General features: G+C 31.4%; 2 protein-coding genes and 1 long non-coding RNA gene across 4 annotated transcripts in view; all 3 read left to right on the top strand.

Moving 5' to 3' along the window:
• Spec2 (CDC42 small effector protein Spec2) overlaps window positions 1-16,209 on the top strand; it is a 38,802-nt gene extending 22,593 nt beyond the window's left edge. Inside the window, exons 2-4 of the mRNA XM_089707973.1 lie at window positions 1,391-1,884; window positions 14,119-14,213; window positions 14,637-16,209. Of these exons, the coding sequence (XP_089564099.1) occupies window positions 1,743-1,884; window positions 14,119-14,213; window positions 14,637-14,645 (246 nt within the window). The 5' untranslated portion in view covers window positions 1,391-1,742 and the 3' untranslated portion in view covers window positions 14,646-16,209. The remainder of the gene's footprint in view (window positions 1-1,390; window positions 1,885-14,118; window positions 14,214-14,636) is intronic.
• LOC149479341 (uncharacterized) overlaps window positions 1-17,160 on the top strand; it is a 381,306-nt gene that overhangs the window by 219,541 nt on the left and 144,605 nt on the right. The gene's annotated exons all lie outside the window — the stretch shown is intronic.
• Window positions 1-17,160, top strand: part of Atu (Another transcription unit) — a 463,287-nt gene that overhangs the window by 82,036 nt on the left and 364,091 nt on the right. The gene's annotated exons all lie outside the window — the stretch shown is intronic.

Here is a 17,160-nt window from a genome sequence, read left to right on the forward strand (position 1 = left end):
TGCTTATCGCGATAAGACAGCCCTTTTTACGTTGTTCCCAATGTTTGTATTACTTATGTAAAACAATGAATTTGTAGCTGCCATGAGTCACGACAAAAGACGTAGTTATTAATAATTAAATCGACACACATGATTATAATAATATTGAAAATAACCGTAAACATGTTATCACACCTAGGGCATGCAGAACCGAGTCCGGTTCCAAGTTTCTGAAACCCGGTTCCAAAACGAGCTCAGAACCGGGTAGAACCGGGTTACCCGGTTCTTTTATATTACCTCGGAAAAAATACGAAATTAAACAAAAGTAACTGTAAAAGTACCTAATGGGCCTTTTATTTTACGCGGCTTGTGTCTTATTTTATTAAATTAAAGAAACGAAATTTCAATACTTCTCTTTATTTATCAATCTTATAAAAGTACACCTTGTTATCATAATATCACATATAAACTTAAACCTTATTCATTAACTGCAAACTGTAAAAAAGCAAAAAACCGGCCAAGTGCGAGTCGGACTCGCGCTCCGAGGGCTCCGAACAAACCTATTTTTTATAATGTTGTAATTTTAAAATTTATGTTTCTAGCAATTTTTCCTTTATCTGTGTTATAAGACGTTACTGTTACCAAATTTAAAGGCTCTGTGTTCAGCACCCTGTTTTGATTCCGATGCGAATGTCGAAATTTGCGAAAATTTTCAGCATTTACGGCTGTATCTTTTGATGCGTTGGCTTGTGAGTTTGACTTTTTCACAGCATCAAGGGACAAAAGACTTGAGTATTCGATATAAACAGCTTGATAGGTACCAAAAACAAAAACATGACTGGATCATTATATGAAACAGTAAAATCAACAGCTTTTCAAATTCACGACAAATCTAATAAAAATATTTCATTAGCCTAATTTTTGTCATATTCGAAGGCTAATTTTTTTTCTTTGGTAATTAACATATAGCATCTAAGGTTAGACAACCAATCAGAGCGACGCTTGAGGGGGGCACGAAAATTTGCGATGCACGTGAGTCTGACGTTGCCAGATACAATAAATTTGTTAAAATAATGCAGCAAAATATAAATAATACTTTATATTTTAATATTTTGGTCGGAACCGGGAGAACCGGGTTTCATACTATTCAGACCCGGTTCTCAAGATCATCAAAAAACCCGGGTTTACCCGGGTTTTTCGGAACCGGGTAAACCCGGGTGCATGCCCTAATCACACCTAATAATGCCGTTCTATAACTGAGTCATATTGTTTTCTTCCCTACATAATGACATTACCTATATATCATTATATACCGTTTACCTTAACGAAAACAAATTAGGCGCAGCTGTTTACAATAGTTAATTAAGAATTATTTTTATTTATTTATTAAAACTGTAATATTTCTTTTCAGATGTTATCTGTGAACCATGCGATCAACACTATCAGCACATGAGAGATCAGCGAGGACTTGTCTCACCGCCTGACGTTCGCAGATAAACGAAATATATTTTCGGATTACATCAAGACAACTTCAGTTCTGTGTGGCTGAACACGAAAGTGACCGCCAGTTCTCATTTTAAAAATAGAATCAGGACTGGCCATAATTTAAGACAAAAAAAAAGAAATTTTACCAAACAATTTAAAAAAAATCTGAAAAATATAAAACTGTTTGTGGCCTGAGTGACTGGTGAAATAAAAAAAATTCAGTGTCGCGCTCTTTTGCGTGTATAACATTGAAGTTAGTGTAAAGTGGACATTTAAAAATGGCAACAACGGGCAGTGAAATGTGGCTCCAGTGGTTCGCGTGCTGCTACCAGCCAGCCGCGCAGGCGCAGCGCACTCGGCGGAGAATAGACCGATCTATGATTAGTGCGCCAACTAATTTCCAACACACTGGACACATAGGTAAGATCCTTATTTTTAAAAACATACGCGATATATACTCATAATACATATTTAGGTATTCTTTATTTTTAACTGACATTCCCAAAAACGACAAAAGGTTATCAATTTGTAGCGTATTTTTACCGTATAATGTAAAGACTCTAAGCTGATACATGTATCGATAAACATAATACAAAGTTAAAATCTCATTATTCTAGAAACAACCGGCATATAAGCCCTTTATATTTTTATCGACATCTTTATCACATCACTAAAGCCCTTGAAAGCTTACAAGTGGCTGCTCAAAGAGATATCGAGTTAATCCGATCATCTGTATATCGATAAAATTGTCATCGATTATCGAATTACCTCACTTAAGTACGCTTTGTGTCGATGTTAACGACCGCTTATTGTGTGAAGTATATAACTTATTGATGTAGTTACATAAATACATTATGAACTACTCAACTATGGAGTTATGGAGTTATTGGAGGTTCTTCTCCATAGATGCTGCTTTCCGAATCGGTGGTAAATGTTAAAAATATGTTATGACGAATCAAAAGTGTTTCTAGAAGAAGCCTAATTGAATAAATAAATGTTTGAGTTTGAACTTACTTATCAGGACAAGACATAGATTTTTTTTTATAAAAACGTGATATTTCGATTATATCGACTGACCGGTTGGCTCGGTTGGTAACTTGGTAGTGGCACTGCCTTCCAAGCCAGAGGTCGTGGGTTCGATTCCCATAACCCACCCGGGGCAAATATTTGTGTAATGAACATAGATGTTTGCTCTGTGTCTGGGTGTTAATTATCTATATCTATTTATTTAAAATTATAGGTATATGTATGTTTATCAGCCATCTAGTTTCCATAACACAATCGAAAGCTTAGTATGGGATCCAGATCGTTGTCCTGAAATATTTATTTTATTTATTTACTTAATGCCTTAACGGTACCTTTATCCTAATTAAATATTCTACATTATTATACATATTATGTACCTAGATTTTTAGAGCAAGTAAAAAGTGACTGATATATTTTGTTTATAATTTATAATTAAAATAAATCCACTTTAAAAAATAATTACTTTAAATTTAACTTTTACTTTCGACGGATATATAAAAACCACCATACTAATTTCCAATAAAGTAGTTAATCGTTTTTAAGTCTGGTTTTTGTGTGGGATAACGTATTCGACTTCAAACTCACCAATCTTCTATTATCGAGGATATTTTATTAAATAAAAAAGTGAAATTGTTTTACATTCCGGTTTCTGTTAAATAATTGTGTAAGATTGTTGCAAATATAGTGTTCTGTGTTTCAAATCAATTTAACTTGTAAGCTTTATAAAATAACAAAAATAAAATACATAACTCTTTAGTATTTGTATAACATTCACAGATAGATTATTCATCCCATTTAAAAATAATTTGGAAAATCCAAAAGTGCACGCCTCATAATTTTTTTTTAATATATATTTATTAATTATTATTTTTGTTTATTTAATAACAATTAAACCACATCGAATCAGACCCTGAAAAATGAAAGGGTTCTATTCCTGAGCATACTCAAGCGTAAGAGAAAAAAAAAGACTCGATTAGTAAAGTATTTCGGTCGCTATCGTGTTAACAAGAAAAAGGATCCGCACATACAGACACACGGACGTCCAAGACAGAACTTTTTTAAACTGTTTTTTAACTAGTTTAAATAACAAAAATGACATCAAAAATATCATGAACGTTAAAAATAGTGTTTTTTCTTAATATGTGTGTGTATGTATTATCTTACAAGTGCAATGTATGATACATAAAGACATTTTAAGTTTGAAAAATCAGATGTTTTTCGCGAAGTGACAGTAGTACCCACCTCAACGCTTCGCTTATGAGGCGTGCAATAAGTATACTCTTCAAAATTCATTTAACAAATGGTAACAAGCATGAAAGCATCAAGATTAGGTAATCATAGTCCAACGAACAAACAATTGAACCTATTGAACGTCCTTTATAGGGTCGCCCATTGTTACCATTATAAAAAATTTCTTGATACAATTGTTAAGTAAATGTACCTGTATTACACCACAGTCCATCTTTTCATAATATCGATACGACCTTTATAACATCGTGGTAATATTAAAATTTGAATTTTCTTAATCATTCGTATGTAAAACAGTGCCTAAACCACGCTTAAACTAATTAGTCTAAATATTACCACACTACATAAAATTCACCCTCTTTAGTATGTAATTAGACCTTCTAAAAATGACCATATTTAAGTTAAATGAGATATCATCTGTAACCAGCGAAAGACGCTTCTAACTAAACTAATATATATATATATGCTTTGTGTTAAATTATGCTCAGTACTTTAGCCGGTATATTAACGAAAATTAACATCCATTCTGTTTAGTCACACCTCTCCTTTTACAAATAAAATAACCCAGTGTGTCCAAGTATTATTTATTCTGATTATCTAATTACCAACCCGTCTTCCCATCTCAAGTTTCATCTAATCGCGAATGCATGGAAAAACATAATGACGCAGAAAACAAGTTTTCCGTATAAATGTAGTAGCAATACTTTTATGGGCTAGACATCGACTGCATCTTTTATGCAGGACAAGATTTATGGGGGATTTATGTCTTATGTAGAAGACAAGTCTGATTACTGAGTTTTTAATTATGTATATAAAAAGTTTTTAATTATAAAATTAAGTGCCTCTGATTGTTTGACTCGTCGCCTTAAAAATCCAACTATTGATGAAATGTTTCACAACGTTTCCATTCATTTTCTTTTGCATAATTTTTCTGCTAGCCTATCTAAATTCGCTATATAGCCTTGTAACTTATAAAATACCTTTAAAGACAATATTAGAATAAAATAAACCAAACACTCGGCCTTCATGCCCTTAAGTGTACGTTCTAAAATAAATTGAGGTGCAAACATTAAATTCAAATCATAATAAAGTATATTAAACATTTTAGCTGACGTTGTAAAGGTCTACCAGAATCTGATGGCATATTTATATTTAAGAAATAAAAGATTTTTATGTGGCAACTTATTTGACAACTATTAAATTGGATGTCAAATTATTTGTCTTTTTTGCAGTTGATGAATAATTTTTAGGATTTTGTCTAAAAAATCTTCCAAAATGTCGAAAAAGCCGCTGCGATCACAAGCAAGAGGTGTTGTTTATAATGTGTATAGAAAAACATTCGATGAAGAAGGGTCAAACACATCACAATTTTCAATTTTGAAGATTTTATTGGTAAATTGGACTTACCCGTTTTGATACTATAAATTAAAAAATATTATATGTAGGTAACTATAATATTGTTTGTTGATTAGAATATAATTTTATGAAAACTTATTACAGGAGTTTCCAATACGGCTATTCGTCAAGTCCAAGCTGTCCAAGTCAATTTTATAATGTGTGTCTGTTAATACTTACGAAAATAAACATAATTTTATTTTATTTTTATTTTATTTTATAAAAAATTATAAGCAGTTTTGATCTACATTATCATTATATCGATATTTTCACATGGCATACTGGTAATGAATATACAAATATAGGTATGTGTAAATAATAATATGTATTACCTGTATAAAAGTAATTTGTATAATTGTATATTATACTCATTATTACTCATTATTAAGTACAGTATTGTCCACTTATGTAATGTGAGTAATGATATTGAGGACAAAATAAAAAATAAGCAGTATCAAGATCGTTCAGTCCATTTTCCCTAGGGTTGCACACTCAAAATTTTGATTTCCCTAATTGCCATCAGATTCTGGTTTACCTATACCTATGGAGCAGAAACATTTCATATCCATGTCACAGACAAAGTTTTATTTTAGGCAAATGGGTGATCTTCTTTTCTAAAAGATATCCTCATTAAATTCTGTTATTAGCTCAGAAACTACATATGTGTGTGTGTCTGACTGGTTGGTTTGGTTGCTAGTGGCCCTGCCTTCCAAGCCAGAGGTCGTAGGTTCGATTACCACCCGGGGCAAATATTTGTGTGATGAACATAGATGTTTGCTCTGTGTCTGGGTGAATCACTACATAGTATAAAACAAAGTCGCTTTCTCTGTCCCTATGTCCCTATGTATGCTTAAATCTTTAAAACTACGCAACGGATTTTGATGCGGTTTTTTAATAGATAGACTATAGAGTGATTCAAAAGAAAGGTTTTATTATATAATTTATTATGTTTTAGACAAAGCGGGTGAACCCGCGGGCGGAAAGCTAGTTATCTATATAAGTATTTATTTAAAATTATATATATATATATGTTTATCAGCCATCTGATTTCCATAACACAAGCTTAGGCTTAGTATGGGATCAGATCGTGCCGTGTGTGAAAATTGTCCTGAAATATTTATTTATTTATGTTCTACATCGTCTATAAAGAAACTTCTTGCCAACTAAAGAAAAGATTACAAGCATACTAGTTATATAAACTGATTCGTATTCAAGTCACACGTACTGACGTACAGTCCCTTTTCGGTGATGCCGGTTCTTCCTTTTATAGCTCAAATTGTTGACGATATACGTGATACAAGCTGTGTTGAGTTGCTTGTATGTTTTTATATATACAGGGTGTCCCACTATTGGTTTACTAAGCGCGAAGGGACTTGTAGTTTTGCATGCACTGATCACGTAAAAATACTTAAACAACAAAATTACGTCAGAAATTTTTTGCTAATTTTTTTCTGAAAATCCATGTTTTCTTCTCTAGCGTCGCGCAGCCGTCATATACCGTTTCGCTGGCATTTTGTCTATGAAAACACAATCTTAAACGATAGCTCACGTGCTAGTGGTAAAGTTGGGTGGGTTGCTTGTTATGGGTGTACACATAGAGTTTTAAGAATTCATCTATTTGAAAAAAATGCGCCTGGAATTTTATAAGTATTTTTTACGAACTCAGCGTATGCAAAACTATAACCTCCTTTGAGCTTAGTATACCAACAGTGGGACACCCTGTATATTTGGTATATAGTGATACTTATAAAGCGTACATTTACTCATGCATTTGCTTAATAGTTTGAATAAAGGGTTGTAGTTCCTCGCTTACGTGACTGTATTGTAGGGATAGTTTTTAGGGTCCTAGATGTGTTGCAATTTGGTTTTGTTGAGTACTTGAGTATCGATAAAAGCTTAGGAAAAGTGAATCTGTTTCATGCTTACTAATAAATTAAACAATTAAGAACGACATAAAGACGATGCTTGTAATAAGGTGTATAAATATAAGCAGGATTATTTTATAATATTCCATCAGGCCCCGGAATCACAGACACAATAGAAAATCTATTGTCGCGGTCGGATCTGGCCGCTCGGTGGTTGAGAGGATATGAAACATAAATTGCTTTTGCCTATTGCGTTAAATTGGTAGGTACCTACGTATTCTACGTAAAGCTGAAGTTATTTATATATTAACGAAGCAAAATAAACAATATTTATTACACCGATGTATTCAAATCAAGATGTAATTAACATTAATTGCCCTATATTAATCTTAGTGCCTTCTATCTAGTAAGTCGATTAACATGCAGTACCTAAGTATAGGTAATATAATATCTTACCGTTCATTGACCTTAACTAATTGCAAAAGTCATTCAAACGCATACGATTGGTACTAAATTTATTGTTAATTTGTGTGTCAAGAGTTTTCTAAGAACTAACTCAAAGAATAACAAATGGCTGTTTTAAAAATGAGCTAACTTTGCACAACATTTTGACACAGATCTGTCAAAGTTTGATCATTGAAAAATATAAATTATATTCTTGTAACTATAGAGCTATATTTTTTTAAATACAATATCATTTCATAAATTATATCTCTATTCTTAAACACTGATGAAAGTAAACAGATAATTAAATTAATAATAAAAAGTAATAAAATATATTATATGTATATGTAATATATTAAAGTATCGTGTTGAAAGAATTTATTTTTATGAAATTAGTGATTTAGGTACCTAGGTATATTTTCGCGGCAAAAGCACTTGTATGCTCCCGTAACACAAACATGTACTCGAAGAATATAAATGAGCCAGACGCACATTTGAATATATTGCAGGAATGAATTCTAATTATGTATTCGATTCAATATAAATTGCACCAATTTTATTACCGAACTTGAGAAGAAAAGCATCAACTCTAAATTAATGATGCTTTTTCATAATATTTATTATTTACCAACCTCGCTACAAATGAAACTCATTAAAAACTTGTTTTACGGTTTACCGCTATGCAAACTTGAAATCATCCACAACGGTGATAACAAATGTTACATAATTACAGGTTCAATTTTGAAAACCTTGAGTTTTTTAAGCTCTTTTTGTTTAAATATTCATTCTGTAAAATATATTCTATGTTTTTACAACATAATATTTATCTGTGGTAAATATCACTGGCACATTGAAAAATCATCTTTAAAAATAAAATAAAAACGCGGGAAGAGCGGGCGGCAATGGAAATGTCATTACATATTTAAATTTGGAATTTAACTCCGTATGGAGAACATTCATTCCTTGTTAATGCCAGTCCAAAATAAACTGAAGTTCGCCGTGCCAGTGACTCATCGCTACATAGTCGTGTGTAGTTTGTACTTTATTTTTTATTGGAAGCTATCGAGTATCGACCTTAGACTCAACTATAATACGTTTGTAAAATATTCCAAAGATGTGATGGTTCATGGTACGTTGAACATTTGCCGAATAGTTACCTATTTTCAAGTATAGCGTTTAGCTATTTTGTGTCAAATTGGCAAGATTGAAGATATATTCACAAATGTCAAAAATTAAGTAAGTACCTAAATTTTATGAGTCAACACATTACAAAATCTGTAACAACTAACTGATACACTCATAAGGAAGTAATATAAAAAGGATGGATTTGGAATAAGAAAACTACCATAGCAAAGTTTGAATACATAACTATAAAGGAAAGCCAAAGATCAAAGAGGTTAAATGCTTACCTAATATGCTAAAATTTACTAATTTGATTGAGGACTTTCGATGTCCAAATGATGTCTAACGTTTGCGTCATACCACAGTATTACAATATTATTTCCTACAGTAAGGAATCGCCTTTGATGTCGCGCGATGCCGCCGCCAGCGTAGGTACTTACGCTGCCACACGAAAATACGCTAGGGTTGCAACAAATGGGAAATAAAACAATTGTGATTATTAATATTATGATGAAATCTTTATTCATATGTACATTCAAAATAATTGCGATTATTAAATCTGATGTAATTATTTGTTCATAAATATATAATTACAGATATTGCACTGCTAAATATTATTTACGTGGACACTTTATTTTTGGATGTTCTTAATTGTATATTATAACATTTAACTAAGTAATGCATTCGCATTGGGATGTACAATCTGATTAGAAAATAATGAGGACAACATATACATAGCTTTGATTTTAATTCAACAGATACAATTAATACAATCTTTCTGAAATATTGTTTCCTTCTGGGATTTCAATGTAGATTTACATCCGTAAACCGAACAGTTTGTGCGCGCCATAATAGAATATGTAAGTACCTATGTATAATAAAATTATTACACAAAAAATACGACTGCGTCATCCTTTCGCGCTAGGTAAAGCAAACTAAGCGTGTTTGCTTTACGCGGCCCGCGTCGCCCGACCCCCGCCAGTGCCCCTCCGTTTCTCTGCACAAGTACATTCGTCGCACTACTGTAGGAAATAATGGTAATACTGTGGTCATACTATGAAGAAATTAATTATAATTAAAATAATAATATAAATAGTGAATTTTCCGTCAGCACAATATAAACATAATTAAAATGTTTCGCAACACATGCGGTATCGTTTTACGGAATGAATATGACACGTACGAACTAATTAATTACAGGGAGGGCTTATCGGGCTTTTCAATTACCTTTTATTAATTGGACCCAAACGTTATAATTGTTGCTGAATTCATCTTACGCAATACTTTTGTCTTGCTGAGAGCCTGAGAGATTAACAGCCGGTTTTTGAATTAAGAATTGAAAGCTTATGTCAGATACAAGAAGCATTTTGATTTGAGTATGGTTAGTGACGTTCTTTACGTCAAACAATTCAAAAATTGTTATTTTTTTAGTTTTTAACATTTAAATTATGAAAAAATCAAACTAAAGGTAAAAATTCGTATAAACGTACATATGCAGTTATTCTAACTTCTAAGCATAGTGGTTTCTACCATGCGTTCACAGAGATAAAGACAAAATGCGAATTAAAATTATTTCCTAGTACCTACTTTCTGTTTGTCTGTCTCGTTCACTTCACGTAAGTACTTATTTCACATCCTCAATGCAAAGTTTCACAAAATATAACGCGATGCCAATCTTTATAATATTTCGTTCAGCTATTTAGCCAAACCTAACAGTGAAAAGTGTGACATACAGACAGACACTTTCACGTTTATAAGCTTATAAATATCTAGGCGACACTTATCAATTATTAACCGACTTCAAAAAAAGGAGGAGGTTAACAATTCGGCCGGTATGTTTTTGTAACATGTAAAAACAAAACAATTAAAATATTTTAAACATGTTTAATGCTGATTGATATATTATTTTTAGGTACATATTATATAAGTAGATAGTATTAACAACGTGTTCTTTTTCAATGCTTGGATAAAACTTATCCGTCCGATATAAAGTATTACACGATAATAATAAAATGTCACGTAAACTGTCGTATACGGGCAATTAGAATACGTTTTTAAAATGGTAGTTTTATACATTATTCGACGAATAAGTTTTATCCAAGGATTGAAAAATCAGCCCTTGTACAGATAAATTATGTAAACACAATCTTTGTTATGTCTACCTAAGCCCAACTCATTATTTTTTCACAAAAAGAGGTCAAATTTTGTTTACGTTATTCGCTAATTTATTGCAAAATAATAGAAATAAATTAAATACTATATCAGCATTATATAGGACATAAACATTACTACATAGTATAAAACAAGTCACTACCCGCGTCCGTCCGTCCGCAGATCTTTGAAACTGAGATTTTTTTAATAGATATAGAGTGGTTCTTGTATATGTATTATAATTTGTTAAGTTTTAGACAACGCGGGTGAAACCGCGCATGGGATGCTATAATATAGTATAATATAATTGTCTGTTAAAGTTGTTAATCTGTGCTCATAATTATGAAAACAACGTCGTGACCAAGTTTTTTTCACTAATGTTGTTTGCAGACATAATTTGCCTTGCGTCGCTATCGACCTTGAGATTAGACATACCTTTCAAACGTATTTTAAATATATACCCATAGGTCACAATCACTTTATTTTGATGGATGCAATTATAGCAATTTTCCTTATAATGCTATTTGTTTGTTATCTGTTGTATGCATGGAAGTGAAAAACGTGAAAAGAATTCTAATGCTAGTAAAACAGTAAGAACATCACCGATTACCCAATGACACTATACAATAAAAGATTATTTCACATGAAAAAATTGATATTTTTCTTGTAGATCATCGAGTATTTCCAATGCCATAAACCTTTTTGTGGTATACTACTTACCCATTAGAGGATAAATAGGACTATCTTCTAGTCCTCCCGCCTCCGAAATATAATTTAACTTCGATTTTATATAGATATATATAATATTTTACCAAAATACTTGGTTATAAGAAGTGATTACTGTTCACTGTTTTGGTTAATCATCATTTGGTTTTCTCAAAAACATTCAAGCGTTCAACGTTCGCATAAGATTATTTTTTTTAAACTTCAACATCTTTAAAAATGCTCTCATCTCAAATATTTACTTATATTTAACATATTACTAGATTGATATTTGGTTCGTGCTTTGGTTATCTTTAGGAAGCTCGAGAATGAGAAAAAATTTCCTGTCGTACACTTGCGTAATCATCATGTAGTATGGCCACTTGGCATGTCAAAAAAATCGACACAGAGTTATTTGACCTGCATAAAAAACTAAATAGCACACAAATTAAGGATAATAAATAACCTAGAATTTAGAATTGTCATCAGTCGAAATTAAACTTGAGGTCGTTTGTTGAAAAACGACCCTGAATTGCATCACTTATAAATCAATGATGTACGTAGTTTTTTATTTAATTTCTTTAAAATACATATAGCTATTTCCGTGAGCCATATGGCCAAAAACCTGTATTCTTTAAAATGATTTAATGTAATGTCTTGTTTATTCGTCTATATTTGGTTGTAGTTTATTGAAACATTTTCCCTAAAGGATATTCTGATGATGACATAATTAACGAAGTGCATTCCGATAAAGAAGTTATTTTGTGTTTAATTTATTATTTCATAGTATAAATTATGTTTACATTAGTGTTGTCATATAAAAATTTATTCCAGATTATATTTCTTCACAAAAACTTCTCTAGTGTTTATCTAAACCTAATTTTACAAACCTTGTTTGTAATTTGGAAGATTTATTTATTTATATTGTTTATTATGTTAATGAAAATACCAGCTCTTGTTAGAATTAACAAAACTTGTTTAGTGAAAAAGTTAAAAAAAATACTTAATGCATGGTTTCGTTTAATATTTAATTACCCGCAAATAGTCAGATAAAAGCTAGTTATTAAGATAAATGGCTTTCATTAGAAGGCATTATTGAGAGTCACGTCAGCAGGAGTGGCCCTGGAGTATCGTGATATTATATAAAATTAGTTAAAGTGCTTTTGACGCATAGCACGAATGTATGAAGGTGAACTATTATCAGCTTGTTATGGATATTGTTGTCTTTGCTAATATTGTGATTTGTGAAGTCTTATTCGGATGGAAATTGTTTATAATTATTAGGCCTAGTTTGAGAAACGCCTCCTCGGTACAGTGGTTGACGCGTGAGCGTAACACCGAGGGGTCTTGGGTTCGAATCCTGGAGGAGACGAAGAAAAAAAAATGTCTTGGTCTGGTAGGTCACAGAAGGCTGATCACCTACTTGTCCCTAAAGAAAATCGATCAGTGAAACAGATGTATAATGCATCTGCCCATTACCCCACTAGGGGACATGCGACTTCACTAGTTTGAGAACAAATAAATGCCTACGCTATGAATTGAGAACTGAAAGTTGTGAGATGATCGGTTAAAATGTGATTGTCAGAAAATAAGATACCCAAAGCAAGATAAAATTATCAAGGAGATTTTAAAGATAAATTCTGGTAGATATACTATTTACTAGGTATTATAGCATTTAACATTGAATACTATATTTAGTAGACATTTACCTATTAATATTCCCCTTAATACTGGTTATACCTACTAAGGGGGCCTGAAACTCAATCCAATGTCATAAATTAATGTATGAATTCAAATAAAGATTTTATTTATTTAATAGGTATTTCAGATTATTCCTATCCTGACTTATAATTTTTTTAAGATTCAGTAAATTGGAACAATATCCAAAAATATGTTATAATATTCTATAGCTGTATTAAAATAAACTGAGAATTAGATTATACCGATCACACGGTACGCTATCTGTGACCACGACTCGACCTCGCGGTCAATAGCACTGTATATTGTAAGTACACTAAGAGCGTATACGCACTATGCGGGTAGCCGTCCGGCTGACCGCAAGCACAATTATGTACGTAATATTCATTTCTATGCGCACTGCGATGCGGCTACCGCAGACCGCACAGTGCGCATAGAAATGAATATTACGTACATAATTGTGCTTGCGGTCAGCCGGACGGCTACCCGCAATGCGGCTACCCACATAGTGCGTATACGCTCTAAGAACTTGTAGATTTTATCATACAGGGCATAGAGATAATTTTATAATATTTGAATATAACATGACATCGAATATTATTGTAAATATTGTAATAAAGAGTACCAAAGCAATCTTTGCAAACTATGAAAATGATTTATTTACATAAGGTTAGGGAATTGTAAAATCTGAGTTTTTTTTTATGAGAGAGGAGGCAACAGAGCAGACGCGACGCCTGATGGTAAGCGTTCAGCGTTATTAGAGTTAGAATGTAAATTATGATCACAATCAGCTAGGTAACTTTGAAGTGTGGGGTCAAATATAGTTTTCTTAAATATGTTTCTAATGATCACATTAAACCGTAATAATTATCTTTAGTATATATAACTGATAACACATAGTGATCAAGAAGAACAACCGCAGAATAAGTTAAAAAATATATCCATAAGTATACTCTACGTTATAGATGAGCTCATATTAAATGGTTTTATTCTATTATTTCAGGCTCAACAGACGTCGACATGCCGTCGTCGCTGCTCCACTCCATACAGAATCAGATGCAAAGCAAGGGAGGCTACGAAATGGCGTATGGTGTTAAGGTACATTACATTTCAATCCTTTTAAACTTATAATTTTAATAACGAAAACTTAACTGTCGACAAATCTTTCAACGCTATTTATGCTATTTATTTTAATATATGTTACAGGGAACATATTATCTACATTTTACATTGAGATTCCATAGACACATAATGTACTCCAAATTTTATTCCAAGCTTCATTTTATTTTGAAACAATAAAGAATAATATTCTATCAGCGATTTTGTATACTTAGATTATAATTTGTGTATTTTTAAGGGTTACCTTTACATCAATTTACTACAGAACTAATCCAGTCATTATATTATTCACCCTGCACAGTGCACATATCTATTTCATCATAATTATTCAATAATTTTGATAAAGCCTTAATTGTTCTATATTTACAATACCAATAAAAACAATAATTTGTATGTTTCCAGGTTTACTGATGTCAGAACGGTGTGGCAGAACCCGAACACAACGGAGAATCCACGCGTTCTTACGACTAAGATCTTACAATATTTATTAAATAATTACTTTAAGTTTAGCTCGTAATTGTCTTGTACATACAAAGTCAACACCGGTCGCGGTAAATTATTATGAGTTACCTTATTAAATGACAATATAAGGCACAATGTAGGTGCTCTAGAAATTTTTCTGAATTGTGTATCTGTACATAGATATACTATGTATTTTTCAATTTTTTTGACATAGATATTGAGATTTTTCTTATTATTACAAATCGTGTCTATTATCAAGCCAATATGTAATATAAGATTTGTATTAGGTGCTCAAAAACCAATTAATATTTGGATTTACTATAAAATCAATTGTGTCGAAAACTTTTTAAATCTTCCACATTTGGTTTTATCCTATGGTGCATTTTTGTTTCCTATTTTTACTGCTATTACTGACAAAAATAGCAGAAAACGTCCAATAATTATGTTATCTAGTCTTGGTAAATTTATTGACATTACTTTGACAAATATACACTGGACAAAAATGCGGTGCATTTTCTTAAATTGTAAAATAAGATAATTCTCTTAAATATATATCTGTTCTTTTTTTCTTTTATAATCTATTTTCAACCAAGCAAATTTGTTTTTCTATCTATTTATTGTAGTAATAATTTTAGCCTGAATCATGCTTACTCGGCCAGTATAGTATAAATATTGTTTTATATACTTCCTGTTTTTATCTTCAATATTATACAAATTATCCATATTTAAGATTTTACGAATTCTACACAATGAAATTAGAAAGTAAGTACATACATGAATGAAATATTGCTTTTCGTTGTACATAGAAATGCATTTAACTGACGTTAATTTATATCCGTGTTAAATCATAAACCCTGATTGTTCAGAAATGTATTTATTCTTCACAATATCGTAGTTAAGGAAATGTGTGTCTTATTGTTATTGGTAATATTCTCATAGATTTAAGAACCTTCTAGTTTCACGATTCGTCTTCATGCCCGAATCTATTTGGACATAGGAATGACGGTCGCTGGACTTCAAAAAATATACTTCAATTAGCTACATGGGAAACAAAATGAACTGAGATAAACTTCTAGAATGTACGAAGTGTTGGTGCAATGTCGTATCGAGTGCTTATACTTTTAAAAGTTTATTGTACCATGTTGCTGATATATTTGTTACGAATTCAAAACTGTTGGGTATTGCAAAAGGATATTTTTGAATAAGAGTTGGGTAATCTATTTCTTATTTTACTGATTATGACACCTTTAATTCTTATGTTTTATTTTAAAACATTTTTTTTGTCAATCCAAATTATGCTGATAATACTGTATAGTTTTTTTCTTAAGTCCGTAACAGTTTTGAATTTGTCATGTGTTTTGTACATTTTTAAACTTAGTGGTCCGACTTCCGTATAATCAAGTGTACTATTTTGTCATTTTCTCGATAAAACGACAAAGTATACAGCTCGATTTTGTATTTATATATTGTAGTGAAATGTCAATTTAAAAAATATACATGAAATGTGCAAGTTTATATTTGTTTTATTCCTGAGAACTTCAGAAGTTTATACCTATCCATATTAGTTACATAGTAATTTAATTATTATAATAAATTATAAACCTCTTCAGGCAAGTTTAAAATAAGTTTTTGAAACCGCAGAGATGTCCCCTGACTGACCTGATTTTTAATACAAACTATAAAAATGTATCTTCTATATTGAAAAAATGAAAACAATCATCGAAGAGAGTTTAGAAAATTGTCGATCTAAATGTTGCCACTGGAACTACTGGACTGATCCAATAAAGCTAATGTTCTAAGTTCATACACCGAGGTAATAATATAACATGAGATAATTTTAATCTATCAAGATTGATGATTCATATCAAATTTTGGGCAAGAAGAAAATTAAAAAAATGAACAGATTTAGTTGCAATCCAATAACTCGTATTAATTTGGAAATGAAATATGTAAGTAAATTCTGTAAGTACATACCATCAAAAACAGCGCCATCTAGTTCCAACGAAGGAAAACTTATACAGTGGACTGATAAAAGTATAATTACAAGTTTTATAACAAATACACCTACGATTGCGTGACGAAGCTCTATTTAAAATGTTATTGTCCAATTTAATGCATGATAAGTTACATACTCTGCCTAAATATCAAATATAAAAATTGCCAAGAAATTGAAAACGTATCTAGAACATTAAATGAGGTGTTTTTAGAGACATTTTTTTAATACACCAGTAGTTTTTTTAATACTAAAATCGACTATACAGTACAAAAATTTTCTGGTAGTAGAAACGAACCCACACCCCTGTGGTACGATAATCAGATTGACTACTTTAATCCATATTCATCAAGACTGTAGGTATCATGGTACAGAATATCTTAGAACTACTATACGGTATACCTAACCTATTTACTGGTTGAAAATTGTATTTAGGTAATTCATATCAACTAGGTAAGGTCAACTATAATA

The sequence above is a fragment of the Colias philodice genome, chromosome 20 (assembly GCF_061535455.1).
Source record: "Colias philodice isolate Cphi_HAF_F1 chromosome 20, ilColPhil1 Martin Lab GWU primary, whole genome shotgun sequence".
In the NCBI taxonomy this organism is placed as follows: Eukaryota; Metazoa; Arthropoda; class Insecta; order Lepidoptera; family Pieridae; genus Colias; species Colias philodice.